Below are 18,072 nucleotides of genomic sequence, written 5' to 3'. Positions count from 1 at the left end.
CTTTTCTGATAAATGGAACTCCTAGCCAAAATCTTTTAGGCAGAGATATAAACAATTTGAGTCTGTGTTTACTGAACACACTATTTACACTGTCACTCCACCAACAATCACAATTACACTACTCTGCTCGCGTTTCGATAACAAAGTTATCGTCTTCAGAGACCGAAGGTAAACAATTTGGAATTTTTGTATTCAACAACAGAAACGTTTACTTTCCTCATTTATGTCCTTTTTTAATTCAGTAAACGAGAATGGTATTTTTAAAGAAATAGCATATCGAAGTGTTGATATTGGGATTTGGAGTAGAATGCGAATTCAGAGTGAAAATCTCATTTTACAGATTTTCAACGAATTTGGAGAGCGCTTAGTGAAATAGGATTTGAAAAAATAAAAAGCGGACGAAAAGTGAAATTAGTGATTACTGAAGTGTAGAATTTAATTGACAGAACAGTAGAGAAGAGGAAAATCTGCTTTTAATATTATTAATTCAAAATATCAGTTTCTGATATGGTTATTAGCATGGGAATATGAACAATATCATATACATACATATTTATTTACACGCTATGTAATACACTTAACGTATAATAATTTACTTAAATATCACTTAGATAATTTCTGCGATTACTTTTACTATACTCTATTTGGAAAGAGCGTAGAGTAATGAATGCTCATAATAAATACAAAACTCTGAAATTTTTAGTACGGTACTTTACGTCCGAAATTTGGAATATTTAAATATGCCAATGATAAATAAGTAACTGGACAGAGATATATTTTCCCCGTACTAAAATGTAAGCGGTTTATCTTTATTTCTCTCTCTATTTTAATACTTTCACACCAACCTCTGAATCTCCCCAAAAGTAAGAAGACTGGGTTTTTCGTAATTAATAAAATATTATTATTACTCTTTAATATATACAATTATTTTTATTTAATGATTTACAAATACCAGTATATACATGTAAGTAAGAAAAATAAAAATAGAAAAAATATAATAAACACATTACTATATTATATACAACAGTCTACAAATATTTCCTGTAATATATTTAAAGTATGTACATATTTGAGAGGCTCTACAGTTTGATCTATAATGTTGTCTAATTCCCACATTTTTTCTTTCTCTTGGATAACATGCTGAATGCATTTTTGTTCAGCAGTAACGTTTTTTAAAGCTTCCATTAGTAATATTTTAACGTCCTTTAATTTGAATGTTTTTCCGAGCTACTTCGCCTTCAACTTGGATCAATGCGATCGGATTGAGTTTACAGTGATAAGGATAACGAATAATAAAAATTTGGCAACTTCATCAATATTATAATTCTTGTGGGGATTTTTATTTATTCCGAAAATTGACAAAAGTTCGTTTTTCACCAAGTCATTGTTGAATGTAAGCTTTAGGTGGGTGATAGTGTCTTTTTGGTTTCCGGCTTTTCCAATGATTTTTGGTTTTTCTTGTTTCTTTGGACATATAGTTGGATAAGTTGCAGAAAGGTTTATCCCTGGTATACTTCCGGCATTTTTGATTTGTTTCATTATATAAATATTTGAGTCTTCGATTATAAGTTCTATATATAGGAAGTTCAAAGTTAACATGTATTTCTTCGGCGTATGGGCCCCGTATGATATTGAAAAAGATGAGTAATTTGTTGCAGAATGAATAGATTGATTATAAATCAATACAACATGGGTAAAAGATCGTCCAAAGGGTCGTTTGAGTTTTGTTCTTTTAAAGTTCCAATTTTCTCGAAAAGTGTTGATTGGAATCTTTCAATTAGAGAATTAGAAGAAGAATTATTTCGATTTTATGCAGATTCAAGAATTCTCTGATTAGAGATTATTTTTCAGCTACAATTACAATTTTCTTGGGGTATTTATGATGTCGTAGTTTGCTTAATATCGAGATTAATGTTTTATCAGGTATTTTATAGGTATTGTCCATATTTTGAGTATGAAGATTTGTTAAATATAGTAAGTAAGCTTATACGGATTCCTTTCGTATCCATTTTTAAACAAATTTCGCATTTATTGATAAAATTAGAGATAGTTATTTGCATAGACGGCCATTAAAATTGATGTCGTAAAGGTTTGTAGGCTGCTAATATTCCGTTATGATTTTTAAAGTAATATTTCTTTACGCATTCTACTTGTTTCTGTTCATCTTCAATGTCTTGTTACATTGACGTAGAAAAATAGCTTCAACTATCTAATTAAAATTTTTCCTAGAGTAGTTACAATAAGGTCTAAATTTGTGATTTATTTTTATTGAAAAATTTCTAATTTGGTCGTGAGATTTCCTTAAAAAAATTTACTATTTCAGATTTTGCGTCAAATTTACTGTGTATCTATGTTTATTCAATATTTTTTTATAAATTATTCGATAGATTGATGGATTTTTGTAATGTTAGAAGATTCGTTCTTATCAAAGTCATCTAAAAATTCATCAATATAGAAAATATCATCGTTGTCTGGAGATTCAGCGCAGTTTGAACTATCTGTAAGTGCATTTATGTGTACACTAGAAAGAGAATCGGTTACTTGATTTTCTTTTCTCACTTTATATTTTACTTCGAAATTATAATCTTCTAATTTGAGTCTCCAGCGTGCTAATTTAGAAATGGAGTTTTTGATTTTATAAATCCAGAGGAGAGAGTTATGATCTCTTTCTATTAGAAATTTTTAACCGGACGAATGTTTTCAAGAACCTATGATTGCAAGGAGTTCCTTTTCTATAATTTCTATAGTTTTTTCTGCTGAGTCTATAGTTCTGGAATAATAGGCGACAGGGTGATTTTCTTGTGAAAGTTTAGATCCGGTGGCTATATTCGAGGCGTCTGTCGTTAAAACAAAGGATTTTGAAAAATCGGGATACTGGACGACAGGGGCATTAAATAATAATTGTTTGTATATTTCGAAACATTACAAATAATTGATATTAGTGGGGTCGACTATTGCTCCTTTTCGAGTGCATCTGATAAATGGGGATTTTGGTGAAGTTTTCCGAATCGCCGATAATATCCTAATAATCCTAAGAATGATTTGATCTCTTGGACGGCCACATGGTTCTTAAGAAAGTCGAATTTGTCCGAGTAAATTTTCAAATTATTCTCAAAACTTATAGCGGCAATATGAACGAGATGTTCATGAAGGGATTTAGAGAAGATAATAATTACATCGTCCAAGTATACAAAGCAGGATTTGTACAAGAAAGTTCTCAATATATTGTCCATTAATCTTTTAAATATCGCTGGGCTGTTTTACAGTCTCATTAGAAGTTTCGTATATTTGAAATGACCATGTGGTAGAGTAAAGGCTGTTTTGTTTTAATATAATTGGGATGGAGTTCGATTTGGACTAAATCGAGAGTTGTCGAATAAGTAGCTTTACCTAGATTGTCTAAAATTTCCTCAATTTTTAGTATGGGATAATAATAGTCGTATTTTCGTATAAGTTTTCGATAATAAATTACAATTCGGAATTTGTTTTTACTGTTTTACTCGTCAAAATTTCCTTGTGGATTTTTTATCTCATCATTTTCTAAGTTTTCTAATTTTCACTACGCGTTTCATGTTAACAGTAATTTGTAAAGTAATATCTATGAAACCATGTCTTACCGTGTGAATAGACTTTGGAATTCTTATGTTATAAACAATGGTTTCCGGGAGTAATATTTCACCATTACTTATACTACCAGGACTTTTATTATATGAAGTTTCAAACGGAAATGTTATACATAAAATTCTAAAACTCAATGTTTTCGTCGAATAATCTAAAATTTTGTTGAACCATTCTAAGTCATAATTGCCAAATAAAATATGAAAAGTAATCATAGAGCTGAATGTACGAGTTAATTTCATAAATGTTAATGTGAATTGACAATTGAAACTTTTAATTTTGATTTTGGCATTATAAAATAGGATAGTTGATTAAAATTATGCATGGGGCGGCTATTCTTCGGCAAGGTTTTAGAGAAATCCTGGAAATTATTCTTATCGATTTTTCTGTTTCGTAATAACGTTGAAACTAGTCAGTGGTTACAAACCTCTCCTAGTAATTACAAGCCATTGAGGATATTAATATCGACAATAAGGTCGATTGAAATCACGCTCTTCAGAGGAAATATAATTAAATTAATTCAATATTCGTCAAGGCATAAGCCAGGTAAGTAGTTGTTTCCCCCTTTGAAAAACGGCAGAATACTTTTTCGAAAAATAAAAATGTCGTTAGTCTACTTTGGCGTTTCATTGCCACGTTCCCAAAAAGAAAACGGTCAAACTTTTTTGTTTGACTTGTGTACCACGTGAGGTTTTTCGGACGAATTTCTCGGCACTTTCGATCGCTTCTGGCGAGGCTTTTCTGACCTGTAAAACTTCTGACGTTATTACGACTTTCTTATTTGAGGTTTGGACCCTACGATCCAAGAGTTTTTACTCGTGTTCCATAAGAGGTTTTCCAGCCCATTTTTTCGCCCGCGAAAACTGGCTGGCATTTTCATATCCGACCTGTACAGAGTGTCAGAAATACCGTTTGGTGGTATACTAATTACGGGCCCCACGTTTCCAAGCTTTCCTGTTTTATGTAGCCAGCTCCCCGACTATTACCATATGAAATCCTTCTAGTTTGTCAACTCTTTTTTTACCAAATATAACTGGACTACTAACAAGCTGCAGTCTTACAAAAAAATAAAAAACTCTGCAAAGTATATTATCGAAACTCAAAAAGCTCTATAATTTGAACAAGTAAAACTCACATACGGTCGGGTTGACTGATTGATTACGTGAAATATGATCTTGATTTATTATAGCAAGTGGAGTTATTAAATGGAATTTTCCTTAAACAAGCAATATCATTATTTTCATTGGAATGAGGTCTTCGATCGGATATAATAGGAGTTTTCTTTATTTTTACTTATAATCATGTCTATTCTGTAGCATGTCATTAGGCTTGTTACGGTTTTCTTCAAATATTATGAATATTGTGCAAAAGTAGTCACTTCTGATTTATTTATTCTAACATTAGTTTTTGAACAAATTAATTTGTTATCGACTTCCTCCTCCATTCGAAAATTTCAATGAAACATCAGAATGTATTCGAATTCGTCCTCAACCTATCTACCCTTCAAATCGGACTAAATTTTCGGTGATTTTATTCTTTACATTTACTGGTAAGTTTTTCTCGGCTTTTTTTTATTATCTCTATGGATTTCCTTTTGTTTCAAATTTAGTATGATAGTTTGGTTATATTTTGAAAAAATATAAATTAGTTTTTTCATATGTTTCATATGTTTTTTCTGTGTTTCTGTTTCCTTCCTCATTTTATTTTTATCTCGCAGTTCTACAGTTGTCAGGTATGAGATTCAACTACAACTAACCCCTAACCGGTACACCACAAGAAACAAATTCAACTCAACTCCAACATCTGGGAATCCAGTTGAGGACTGCAACTATCCCGGATTTCCATAGATAAGTCCCGGTCTTATCTTTAATATATGATTTGCTTTCAATTTATAATTGCTTTTATTCTTTGTGCTTTTTTCGATGCATTTATTATTTTTTCAATTAATTTATTTGTTGCTAAAACTTTTTTTATTGTTCTCAGCAATAAATATTAATTTGGATAATCGTGCCCGGGAATAACCGAAGTTTGTTTAATTTTTAATTTTTATTCAATTAATAAGGTCTTGCCAGCTTTTCCTTTTTTATTAATGTTTAGCGTCCAATTTAATATTAATTGTTCACCCCATCTGAGTACGAGTTATTTATATGGTTTAACTGAGGCCGAATACCACTTCCTGGGGAAAAGTCTCCTGCCAGGTTATAACTTCATATTTCAATGTGAAAATATGGAATTAAAACAGATTTATTTACAATGAAATTTAGGTTGTACGAGGGTTGCTATTTTTAAGTTTTCAAATAGACAAAAGGAAACAGATATTTATAATTGGGTGTGGATTTATTGTTATTCAAAATATTCTCCATTGAGATTGCATGCTTTTAAAACAATTGTCGTCCATTCCGATTGAGGTAACTCGAAAACATGTGATTTGAACGCATCAACCACTTCTTCTGGCGTAGAAAAAAGTTGACCTCGCAATTTGTTCTTCATGTGCGGTAATAAAAAAAATCATTGGATGCCAAACAAGGACCTGTACGGCGGATGACCCATTAGTTTGATGTTTTGACTGTCCAAAAACGTTTTTGTTTGAACTGATGTGTGAGAGCACGCATTTTCGTGGTGGAGAATGATTCAGCTTCTGCAAATTATTTCCCCGATCTTATTTCAGACAAATACATGTGTCCCACTCAGAATTGACCGCTCCACGTTGCTCTAATGCTTCCGTTTGTGTTAATCATAATAGTTACCAACGGAAGTTAGATGTGAAGTGTCCAAAGGCTCCGTACTAGGCCCTATTTTGTTTCTTCTGTTTATAAACGACATCGCCTATCAAGACATAAGTGATAAAATATATCTATTTGCAAACGATACTAGTTTCTCTTGGAGCAACCTGATCTCACGGCTCTTCATTTCGTCTCAACGTTTCTAAAACTGAACTAACTAACCATGTGATATTCTTTGTATCTTCTGATGTATGATTTTGTTCTCTTAAACGAAGTCATAATGGCCACTAGCCGTTTAAAAAAGCCACGACGCGTTCTGTGTGCCTTGCGTTTGCCAGAACGCGTTGTGGTTGTTCGTATATAGCCAGAAACCGAATGAAATTATTATATATTATAATAAAATAGTATAAAAAGCTAATTTATATTAACTAGTGACTGTATAGATATAAAACATATATAAAATCGTTGTCATTAAACATTTATTCAAATAATGAGTGTTGTACTATTTTGTTACCAAATGCCACAACGCGTTTTGCCAAACGCAAGGCACACAGAACGCGTTGTGGCTGTTTTAAACGGCCACTGGCTGTTTTCGGTCTTTGAGCGTAGCATGTATACGTTTATGTTAAAATCGTAGGAGCTTCAACGCTCTTTGGCGTACTGTTCGTTACAAAAATGATTATTTTCTCTTTTCTATATAGGTTAGACGAATACCAAACCTTTCCATTTTTTCCTTTTTAAATGGAACACCCCAATGGTATTATATGTTTAGCAAAAATAGAACCTTGAATTTCCTTCCTTCAAATTCCTGTACGCAGTTCATTAAAACAGTATTTAGTAATATTTGTTGTAAGCCATAATTAATATTAATCTATTGAATTAATTCTGATAAAATATTTATTTTAAACAAAAACGTTACCAAAAGTATAATCTTGACATAATCAAATCGTTCATCGTTAGCATCAATGCAATGCTGCAATTTAAGTTCAAATGATTTACTGTTATTTCTCAGCATTCATGTTAATGGATCGAAATGTCTGATTCTCTCTTTTGTAGTTTTATGAACCCCATTTTTTATAAAGCTTCATAAAAATGAATCAACTTTTGTTAAATTGGTAGAATGACCAGGCCAATTAAATGGGTCCCCTCTTCCAATCCCTCTGTTTCCGAAATAGAGTATTAAATATAATAATAATAAACAAATCCACTATCATGCAAATACTATGTATATCTGTCACCAAATATTAAGTGGAACTCTTTTTTATTCAAATAGAAAATACAAAAATCAAAGAAATTCCTCTGGCGTGTGATTTTAAATTCTCAAAATGCTACTCTTTGAAAATCTATATTAAGTAACTCTTGATAGAATTGGGTATGATCCATATCATACACACATATATCACACACAACAGCAGGAAGAACACGTCTTTCCTTTTAGCAATATCTTTTCAAAATGTGATTATTAGATTTATTATAAAGTATACTTATATTTTTATAATAAAAACTGTCACAACACATTCATCTAAAAATAACAGAGATCCAATTTCAACTTTGTCACTCTTTTTCATTAGTATTTTATCTCGTTTAATTACATTAGAACATCGTTTTTTATAATTTTCGGGCTTGCCGATGGAATAGTAGCTTTTCTGATAGGTTGATTGAATTCAACAACAGTAACACAATAGCGAACACCGAAAACAATCAAGTCTAAAGCCAATTAAACAGATAATCAAATTCAATTCTCACTTTTTTGTTGTATCGATCAGCATAAAATCTAACTAGAGAGAGAGCTCTACGCTAGAATTAAATATCGAGTATTTTAAATGTGTGGCCGCACAAATCTTTATTTTATACATGCCTTCAGGATTTTTTTTATGTTCCAATCTGTATAATTATCTTTGTCTCTAGTTATCGAAAATAGTACTATTGTATAAGATTTGACGAAAGATAACCAATTTTTGGAATAATCGGCCATTTCCCGACTGGAATTCTTTTTTGAGCTGGTGATAGAAAATCTGCAATGTCCCAAAGAGCTGAAGACATAATTTGGCGCGTGACATAGTATAACAAAGTTCATCATTTTTCAGGAAAAAGGAAATATCTGACAACAATGTAGACACCACCACACGCGCACAAAAATTTATAAAAATCGTACAAGCCGTTTCCGAGATAATTGAGGCGTTCCATTCATAAAACTCACTCTGTATATGAAAGGATTGTTTTCAAAGTTTCGGACCTACAAAGAAACAAGATTTTCCATTTTTACAATACAGCCTTCTTCTAAGTTTATATTCCTACTCCAGTTATGCACATATCTTTTATACCCTTGCTGTATTTCTATCAAAATCGACATTTATGTATTAGATAAAGTCCTCTAATCAAAAATGAAATTTGGGAATTAGGAAACAGAATAAAGTCGCTGAAATCAAATCTGTTGAAAAAGAAGGGTGATTAACCAAGTAAAAGTCCCTGTTATTGTTTTGTATTTGTTATTCTTTTGTAAGGTATTCAAAAAGCAATCGACAATATTTTTTCAGATTATGGAACCATCTTCGCGTTTTCTGGAGCAGATTCACCCGTTGCAATCCATTGTTCTGACTATCCTATTCTGAAAATCCAGCTCATGCTTAAACCAATAAAGCCTGGAACATGTTCATTTTAATGCGCCTTTGGTATAAAGTGTGACCAACCGCGGCAACCAACGCCAAGATAGATAACATAAAATCAGTATATGTCAATCCGCTCACTATTTTCAAAACAATCAGTTTAGGTAGATCCCCCCGATTGATTTTCCAAAATTCTCTGTCAATAGTGTCAATTAGTTTGTTCTGGAAATTTTTCTTAGTCTTGTAGTAGCTCAAAACTTTTATACTCATTTTGTTTGTTTTGCGTCTGTTTGAGTCGATGGATTTTCTGTCTATATCTGGCCACCACGAGGTAGTGCAGCAACTACAGAGCTAAAACTTTTAGCATACAAAATATCTCATAGATTATTTTCACTTGTAGAGTTCACAGTTCAAAGACCATTCCATTATTTTTTTTTAATTTGCTAAAAATCGATATTGAAAGAAAAAGAAGGTTCTAAATGAAGACCAATTACAGAATTTTTGATACTATGAATAAAAAATGTTTAAATGAGTTAATCTATTTATCTCTAGAAATTTAATACAGAGGAAACAATTGCATTAGTATATTTCCAATATTGATACCGAAATATCGTTAGTGTTCAATGAAAGACATCCATGAACGATTTTCGAAAACGTATCAAAATAAAAACCATATAATGTTATATTCAGCGGTCTTATTGTGGAAAATTTAGAAGGTTATCCAATATTAATAATATGGAGATACTTCATGATTACACTTATTTGTTATCTTTTTCATATCGCTCATTACTTGAGATAAAATCAAATTTAGAATTCATGACCTGTAACATTCGATTGTAAAATTCTTTTGAACGAAAACCCAATAAGTAGAAAATGAGGCAGTTCAAAATATTGATTTTGTTATTGTCAAGTACGATCCCTTGTGTGTACTCTTTCATTGCTGATGACTGTACTATAACAAAATTCTCTCAAGTTAACACTGTTCTGAGTAGCTGTAAGAATATAATTATTTCAAATCTCCTTGTGCCTGGCGGAGAACAGCTTTTACTCAATTTACAAAATGGATCCACTTTAACGTTCGAAGGAGTAACAAGATTTGAAGTATTTCACTGGGAAGGGCATCTTGTAAAGGTTGTAGGTGATAATGTAACAGTAGAAGGAGCTCCAGGTAAATGAATAATTTTCTACATTTTATTTAGTATGGGTGTATACTACATAAATTTTTCCATTCCTTTTCTACACTACAATTTACCACTTGGTAATTCGTGTCATTCATCAGATACAAAGCTATCCCTGATGTACCAGGATATATTGAAAAATTCTTAGCTTACTATAGAATCAAACAAAATATCAAAGTCAAAATATTTTATTACTCAACATATTCTCCTCGGCAACGTCTCTAGACCTTTCATGAAAAATGTTTATTCTTGCTCTGCAGACCAGACCTCCAAAGCTTTTATTACCTCCTCGTTGGAAGAAAATTTACGACCTTTTAAACTTTTTTTCAATTGAGGAAAGAGATGATAGTCGGACGGAGCCAAATCTGGTGAATAAGGGGGATGTTCTAGTAATTCAAATCCTTAATCACGAATTTTTTGTATGGCAACATAAGATTTATGTGCAGGGGCGTTGTCTTGCAAAAACAAAACACCTTTGGATAGCTTCCTGCGTCTTTTCTCTTTCATTTTTTCCCGTAGAGTGGTCAGTAATGTCGAAGAGTAATCTCCAGTTATTGTTCTACCCTTATCCAAAAAATCAATCATCATTACTCCATGGCAATCCCAAAAAACTGAAGCAAGAACTTTTCCAGCAGATTTCTGGACACGAAACTTCTTAGGTCTTGGAGAACCGGAGTGTCGCCATTCCATCGATTGTTGCTTTGCTTCTGGATCGTAGAAATGTACCCAAGTCTCATCCATAGTAACAATTCGGATTAATAAATCTAAATTGTTTTCAAATCGAGCATAGATCGAACACGATGCTTCTACCCTTGCACAGTTTTGGTCAACATTCAAACATTTGCGGATCCATTTTGCAGTAATTCTTCTCATGTCCAAATTGACGTGACTGACACATAAACTGGCCTTCCCGATCGGTCATCATCTTCAATGGAAAATTTACCTCTTTTGAAGCTTGCAGTCCAATTTTTCACGGTCGCTATCGAACGACATGGATCACCAAAGGTATTAAGCATATCTTCATAAATCTGCTTACCTCTTAACCCTTTTAAGGTACTTGATGATGGCTCGATACTCCAATTTTTCGATTTTCACAATTTCGATGGACATCTTTTTTTTTAATTTATTGCGTAACACAGATTTACTTTTTTAACGTCAAACTTTACACTTACACTTGTAATAATTTATTGTTCGTTGCTATGGTAACGCAATATTTTGTTTATGCATGGAACTGGTCTATGCTATATAGATATCAATACATCCTTGTATTAGAAAGAATATTAAATATATAGATTAAATGGTGAGACATTCATACCTTACAAAAAACGCCAGTAGGAATCTACTATCATAGATTCCTCCTGCTTTTTGGTAGAAAAACCTGAACGACGTTTCTAACATGCTCATGCGCAAATTTGTTTATTATTCTCGTTATTATGGACATTTAGCAATTTTGCATCAGTTAAGTTTGAACAAATATGGTTCAATATATTAAAAAATATATTGAACTATTGATGTTTCCACTCCCAACCTCCGCTTATTTCGACCATTCAATTCGAGAGAGCCAATCAATGGCTCATGGGTAGTCAGAGATCACTTTGCACAAACGCCTTCCTTTCCCCTCTCAAAGTTACCCAAGACCGATATCCTTCTAGAAACCTCGCACGTTTGAATGCTGGGCACTTACCAATGAAGTGGTCTGCAGTTTCTTCCTCCTTCATACCCCAACAGAATTCCAGATCGTCTGTGAAGCCTATTGTATGGGGATATCACCACAAGTAAAATTTTGCATCTGTTTTGCGAGAATAATACTGAGATGCAACACCTTTAGGTACATGAAGAATGAGCTCTGGGCCCATTGGTGGATTTGTTGATCCCAATTTGGCGAGAGAGCCAGCTTCGTCACTGCCAATGTCCGAGTACTTGGACACCCAAATAAGTGTACCTTCCAGTCGTTATGACTTGTATAGCAGCTCTGCTGTCTTATCAGGTCGATATTATTGTGTTTTTATGGTTATCGCACGTCATACGTTGACATACTCAATAGCTATTTATATACGAGTTGAATCAAATATTTAGTATTGCGGGGTTAGAGTCAAAACCGCCCCCTATTCACAGTGGTGTGGTCAAAGCTCGCATTATAAACTGCTAAATCACTTCAGCAGACGTTTTTTTGACCACTGCGTATCAAAATGATTGGATATTTAAACATTCTATACAACAAATGCCTTTTATATTGTCATCAGTACACTAATAGCTTGTTTTTTAGTAAGATCAACCCTAATTATTTGATAATATGTATTAAGGATAATTTGATTTATTATTCAGAAAATATTTTATGGAAAAATATACCAAAATCCCCAAATTGTATATGGAGGAAAAGTAAATATCAAAATTCTGTATCAAACTCTGTATCAAGCAAATAGATGGCATTCTATTGCAACACAAACTAATTGTAATGTAATCAAAAGACAGATATATAACAAAATAATTATTGATAAATAATATATTGAATATAAAACATGTTCTAATCCATAGATAAAAGAAAAATATGTATCGAATGATCATTATTATTTTTATTCACAATCAATCCTTGATACAATTATGTATTTTCACTTAATGTGATTACGAATCTGCCTTGGAGAAGAGAGTGGCACAGACAGCCCTTACCGTATTACAGTCTTCACATGCACGCGCCTACATACTCACCTACCTTTCATAGTTCCATGTATAGTTTTAAAAATAGTTACAGACCAGTGAACATTTTTTTTTTCAAACAGGTTCTATATTAGATGCGCAAGGGGATAAATACTGGGATGGTCAAGGAGGTGCGGGAGGTGTAACAAAACCTAAGTTCTTTTATATACAAACTACTGGAGGATCGGTATTCAGGAATATTTATTTATTAAATTGTGCACATTTTTGTGTTGGAGTTGGAGCTCAGGATGTAACAATTACTGGTTGGGTCCTTGACAGTGTCGCTGGCGATAAGGTAATCAAATATTAGTACCTTGTACTTAGGTTTTTTTTTCTATACTATATTCAATGAGTTAAATTTCTTTAATTTCTCATTTCTTAGACCTTTTGATATATTAATGCATCTAAATGTTCTTGATTTAAGGTCTCTCTGTTTTAAAATTAGTTTTTTTAATAATTTTTGGAAGAAAGATAAAAATTGACGCTTCGACTTTTCTTTAAGCCTTTATCAAAGTATGATATTGACACTGACAATTTGCGTATTTATATTAATCCATAGAAAAGTCGAAACGTCAAATTTTATGTTTTAATTTTAAAAACATTTAGATACATTAATTCAATGAGATATATACCTAAATTTATCTTCTTCTTGTTCATTTTTAAGATCTCATGATTTGTTAGTTTTGCAGGTTCCTCTGTATCAGTTCCTGGGAGGTGTCCATCCATCTCTTAAGTGGTCCTCCGGGTTCTCTTTTTCTTATTGGTTTCCCTTCAAGAACGATGCGTGGCAGTCTACTCTCTTCCATTCTTTTCACGTGGGCGTATCAATCTTTCTCTTTGTCTCCCTCATCTTACGATGTCTTGCACTCCAAATTCTTCCCTGTTGACAACGTTCCTGATTCGATCTACTCTTGTTTTTCCCACTATAGTCCTGAGCGTTTTCATTTCGGCTACCCGAAGCATGATGAGTTAGTTTCTATTCCGTATGTCATGATTGGCCTGATACAAGTCTTATAGATCCAAACCTTGCTATCCTTTCGCATGTATTCATTAGCCCATATTGTCTGCCTTAAACAGCCCGATATGGCAGTTGATCCGGCTTCTTAGGTCCTTCACTGGGTCGCGATAACTCGGTCCATGGACCTAAATTTATATTCAATATTATTTTCGAAACAAAAAGTTGCGATTTAAAGCTCAGCTTGTACTGAGAAGCAAGGTTCAGATTCAACGAATTGGAATTCCTTATCCACACAAATATTGACTTTTAAGAAGTTGATTGGAGGTTGAGTGAATCATTTGGTTCTTTTAGACACCTAAAAGTCTAAAGTACTATTTTATGTACATGTCGTAAATTTGGTTTTCAGGAAAGTGTTATATTGTTTTTAGAAAAGGGAATAGAACCTCTTGTAGAGCCGACCATATAGCTCCACTTCTGGTTTGAATCTTTCGTAATCTCTCTAAATGAAAATTGATATGAGCCACCAAACAGTTCCTGTATATACAACAGTTTTCTCTAGAATGATTTTGAAAACATCAATCAATATAATTTTTCTACTGTTTAGGACCTCATAGCTTTGAACACGGATGGTTTTGGTATATCAGCTAATTCCAACAACGTTTTAATAGAAAACTGCACCATTCTAAATCAAGATGATTGTATTGTGATTAATTCAGGTACCAATATGATTATTCGGAATTTGCGCTGTTATGGATCACACGGCTTAAGCTTCGCAACTGGATTTGGTAACCAGAAATACGATAATTTAGTGGAGAATATAACATTTGAGGATTCTTTGTTGGCTAATGGACTTTATGGAATCCACATCAAAGCATCTCCAAATGGAAACGAAGGGCATATTCGAAATATTGTTTTCCGCAACATTAAATTATCAGGTTCGTGAATATATTGACTTCTATTTATTTTCTGCATATTTCCAGTAATCTTCTATCATTTCATTATTTATATCTTACCTTGACACAAGACTCCTATATTCGTAAGGTGCTCTTGTCTAGATTGATGCCTTTAGCAGATCTACTCTAGTTATAGCTTTCCAGGAGTATCTTTGTCTGTCAATTCCAGTAGAATGCCCTAATAACTGGTTTTATCACTCACTACCTTCTTTCCAATGCTTCCTCTATTATTCTCTAGCTGATATCTCAAAAGGGTCAAAAGGTACTTTCCAAGCTCGTCGAGGTGTTCCCAAAATAGTTTGGATCCTATGGCATTGGAGTTTAGAGCTCTAATTATTGCTTGGCTATCGGATAGGATGATGATCCCTGTTTCCAATTATTCCTTTCTAGACCAGCTTAGGACATTTGTCAATTGCATGCATTGTCATTGCCTGGTTGTTTCCCAGGCTTTCGAAGTGTTCCGTTTCAAGCCTGTATACTCCTATTCCAGTTTTGCTTTGAAGCTTCCCGTATACCATTTGATATCATATTTTATTCAACTTGCTTCTACAGCTTAGTATCGAGGTAAATTTTTCAGTATTTCGTCCTGAACATTCTGAGTGAAGTTTTTTCCACCACGCTCTCGAATACTATGTCGAGAAGTGGGAGATTTAGAATCATTTCTAGTATAGCTGTTTGATCTGACGGTCTGGATTGTTCTTATACAAGCCAGTTTTTGCAACTTCAAGAGATTGTTCGCCGGACCAGTTCCAGTTGGTCTCACAATTGCCATGTACATCTACAATAGGATCCTTTAGTTACAACTACAATTCCTCCCTGCGAAATTTCTACACACCAATCGTGGCTTTAGTGGTTATCCTATTTTCATCCAAAATTTGGAAATCTGATGTAATAGTCATCAAATTGTGAATAAGATTTTCAACTACTAGTATCAAACTTTCCCCTGTAAATGTAGAGGGTCCTTCACGACGAGCTGAATCAATATGTATATGGGAAACTTCTGCGACTAGTGTACTGAAAATTTGCGTGCATGGATTTTCCGAAATGTTCGTTCAGTTTTCTGAAACTTCTGGTTATACCGGAAATGGACCCAAACTTCATTATTTTAAACGAAATTCAAAATGTTCATCCAAGTATAACGTTCTCTTATGAAATGGGAAATAATGGACAGTTACCTTAGTAATTTAGAATAAGAGTAGGCTAGAATTTGATGCATTTAGAAGAAAACACCGCTGGATGCAAATACCTATATTCCGATTGATTCTCTGCATTGTATATAACTCACTAGTATTTATATTCTTGCTGATTCTTTGATTTATTTTAAACTTAACATTGGAATCAGAACGAAAACCAAGAAATAGTTCACGCGATACCTTAAATCCTCCGGTTTATACAAAGTTAGTTTCAAATTGGTTCATGAATTCAACAAGAGATTAAAAAATCTGTTGGATAATCCCAAGGACAATATTTGGAAGGAAATTTGCTGTAATGGTTGAGAAAATAAGTATATTGCATAAACTAAGAAAATGTATCCAAACTGTTTTCTTATTTCAAGCCAATTGAAAACTATAGGTTTGAGTTCGTTAATCTAAAATGTTTCTAATTTAAATCGTTTTTAGGTATTCAAGAAGATGGGATTTATATTCAGCAAGATTATGGTGACATCGGAAGTTTGGGAAGCAACATACAAATACATAATTTGACCATGGAAAATGTATATGGATCTGTCCAAGGAGAGTTAACAAGACCCATTCATATTTTTTGTGGTAATCACAGCACGTGTTATGATTGGAAATTTTCTGGAATAAGGATTTTAGGAGGAGGACCCAGCTACTGTAACTATGAACCAGAAGGGTTCTCGTGTAACTAGATGTTAATATATTATTATTCCAAATTATATATTTTCAACTTGTCAGTACAATTTCTTTGTGAAGTAATTTTCTTGATAAGATTGTATGTGTACCCTGATTCGTAAAGCGAAGTGGGTTTAGTGGAAGGCATAGATCAACGACATCCTTGGAAATCCCATGGAAATGAAAGTTTCCTTTCTACTTTTGGCGGCATATTTCAAATTCAAATCTTTCGTCCAGTCGCGATCGTTTTAGTTGATGCAACACCATTGAATTGTTTCGAAAATTGGTCAAAAATTGATCTTGAATATGATGCATCCTTCCATTTTTAATTATGGGGATAATGGGCCTTCAGAAACGAAACAAAAAAAGAGACAAACAAAAGTATTTTATTACATGTACGTATATATATTCTAGAGTATCATATACGTCGCGATCCAAAGGATCTATTGTGGTCCCTTTATTGCTGAGATACTTTGGAACCCAGTGTTTACAGTTTATCAATCTCACTCCTCTTAGAAAGTTCAGAATGTGTGATCGATGTAGCTGCCAGAGATTTTCGTCTTCTGTTTAATACGCTCCCAGATATAGTACTGTGGAGCTCCGTAGTAACTCACACTTTAAGAGAATGTATATAGAAATTTCTTCCTTAGCAGATGATGCAGGCTGCATTATCTGCTAAGTGTTATCTTCAGATCCAAAATGAAGATGATTTATCGAGAAAAAAAGTCCAAAATGTGAAAAGTTGAAGAAACAAAAAATATTTCTGTACAATAGTGAATTATTACCATTTGATGGTCCTACTGGAAGGTTTGGTATTTCATCTACAGCTTGAGAAGTTGAGGGGTGAGGCACAAGTGCAGTTTCTGTTCACAAAAAAAGAAAAATGCTATATGCTGTGTAGAAATTTGAAGGTTCACATTGAACTTACCCAAGTTTTTGAAGAGCTGTCTTCTTTCTCCATATACTCTAATAGAGGTTTGAGCTTCCAACGCAGTGGGGGTAGATGGAGTCAAAGATGTCTGGCCTATTGGAGCAATCATAAGTAAGAAACCAAAAAATTATCAGTGGAGTCCCAAAAACTACGTAGTCCATAAATAGTGTTTATATACTTTCAAAAATTAACAAAAATAAAGGGAATATTTTACCAAAAAAAATAAAGAATGGCATTTGACCCTCTACACTAACCCCAAACCTTTACCATCTTGCTTTAAATATAGAGGACTGAAATGTTTTGGACGTATTATTGAACTTCCTGGTATGTTGCCCATAAAACTGGCCCCGGAAATATACTCGTAATAAACCAATATTTTTTTTTGTGTTTATGCTTCTGAATATTCTTCATTTTAGGTCTCTTCTATTTCAAAATCAGTTTCTTTTAATAAAGACTTAGAAAAGTCGAAACGTCAATTTTTATCTGTCTTTCAAAAATTATTGAAAAAACTGATTTTAAAACAGAAGAGACCTAAAATCCAAAAATATTTATATCTTT

The 18,072-nt window shown here is 33.1% G+C and overlaps 1 protein-coding gene across 1 annotated transcript; it reads left to right on the top strand.

Moving 5' to 3' along the window:
* The first annotated feature begins 9,737 nt into the window (after positions 1-9,737).
* Positions 9,738-17,520, top strand: LOC130447934 (polygalacturonase-like). Its single transcript, XM_056784988.1, has 4 exons — positions 9,738-10,115; positions 12,903-13,114; positions 14,382-14,712; positions 16,350-17,520. The coding sequence occupies exons 1-4, from the start codon at positions 9,821-9,823 to the stop codon at positions 16,598-16,600; spliced, it is 1,089 nt and encodes a 362-aa protein (XP_056640966.1). The 5' UTR covers positions 9,738-9,820; the 3' UTR covers positions 16,601-17,520.
* Positions 17,521-18,072: the final 552 nt, after the last annotated feature.

This window comes from Diorhabda sublineata, chromosome 8, assembly GCF_026230105.1.
Source record: "Diorhabda sublineata isolate icDioSubl1.1 chromosome 8, icDioSubl1.1, whole genome shotgun sequence".
Taxonomy (NCBI): Eukaryota; Metazoa; Arthropoda; class Insecta; order Coleoptera; family Chrysomelidae; genus Diorhabda; species Diorhabda sublineata.
Note: the sequence above shows the minus strand (reverse complement) of the source record. Positions and strands in the feature narration are given on the sequence as shown.

Excerpts from the sequence above, each read along its gene's own strand:
- LOC130447934 (XM_056784988.1), top strand. The coding sequence starts at position 9,821 with ATGAGGCAGTTCAAAATATTGATTTTGTTATTGTCAAGTACGATCCCT. Across the intron at positions 13,115-14,381 it reads ACAGTGTCGCTGGCGATAAG|GACCTCATAGCTTTGAACAC; the intron begins GTAATCAAATAT and ends TCTACTGTTTAG. Across the intron at positions 14,713-16,349 it reads CCGCAACATTAAATTATCAG|GTATTCAAGAAGATGGGATT; the intron begins GTTCGTGAATAT and ends AATCGTTTTTAG.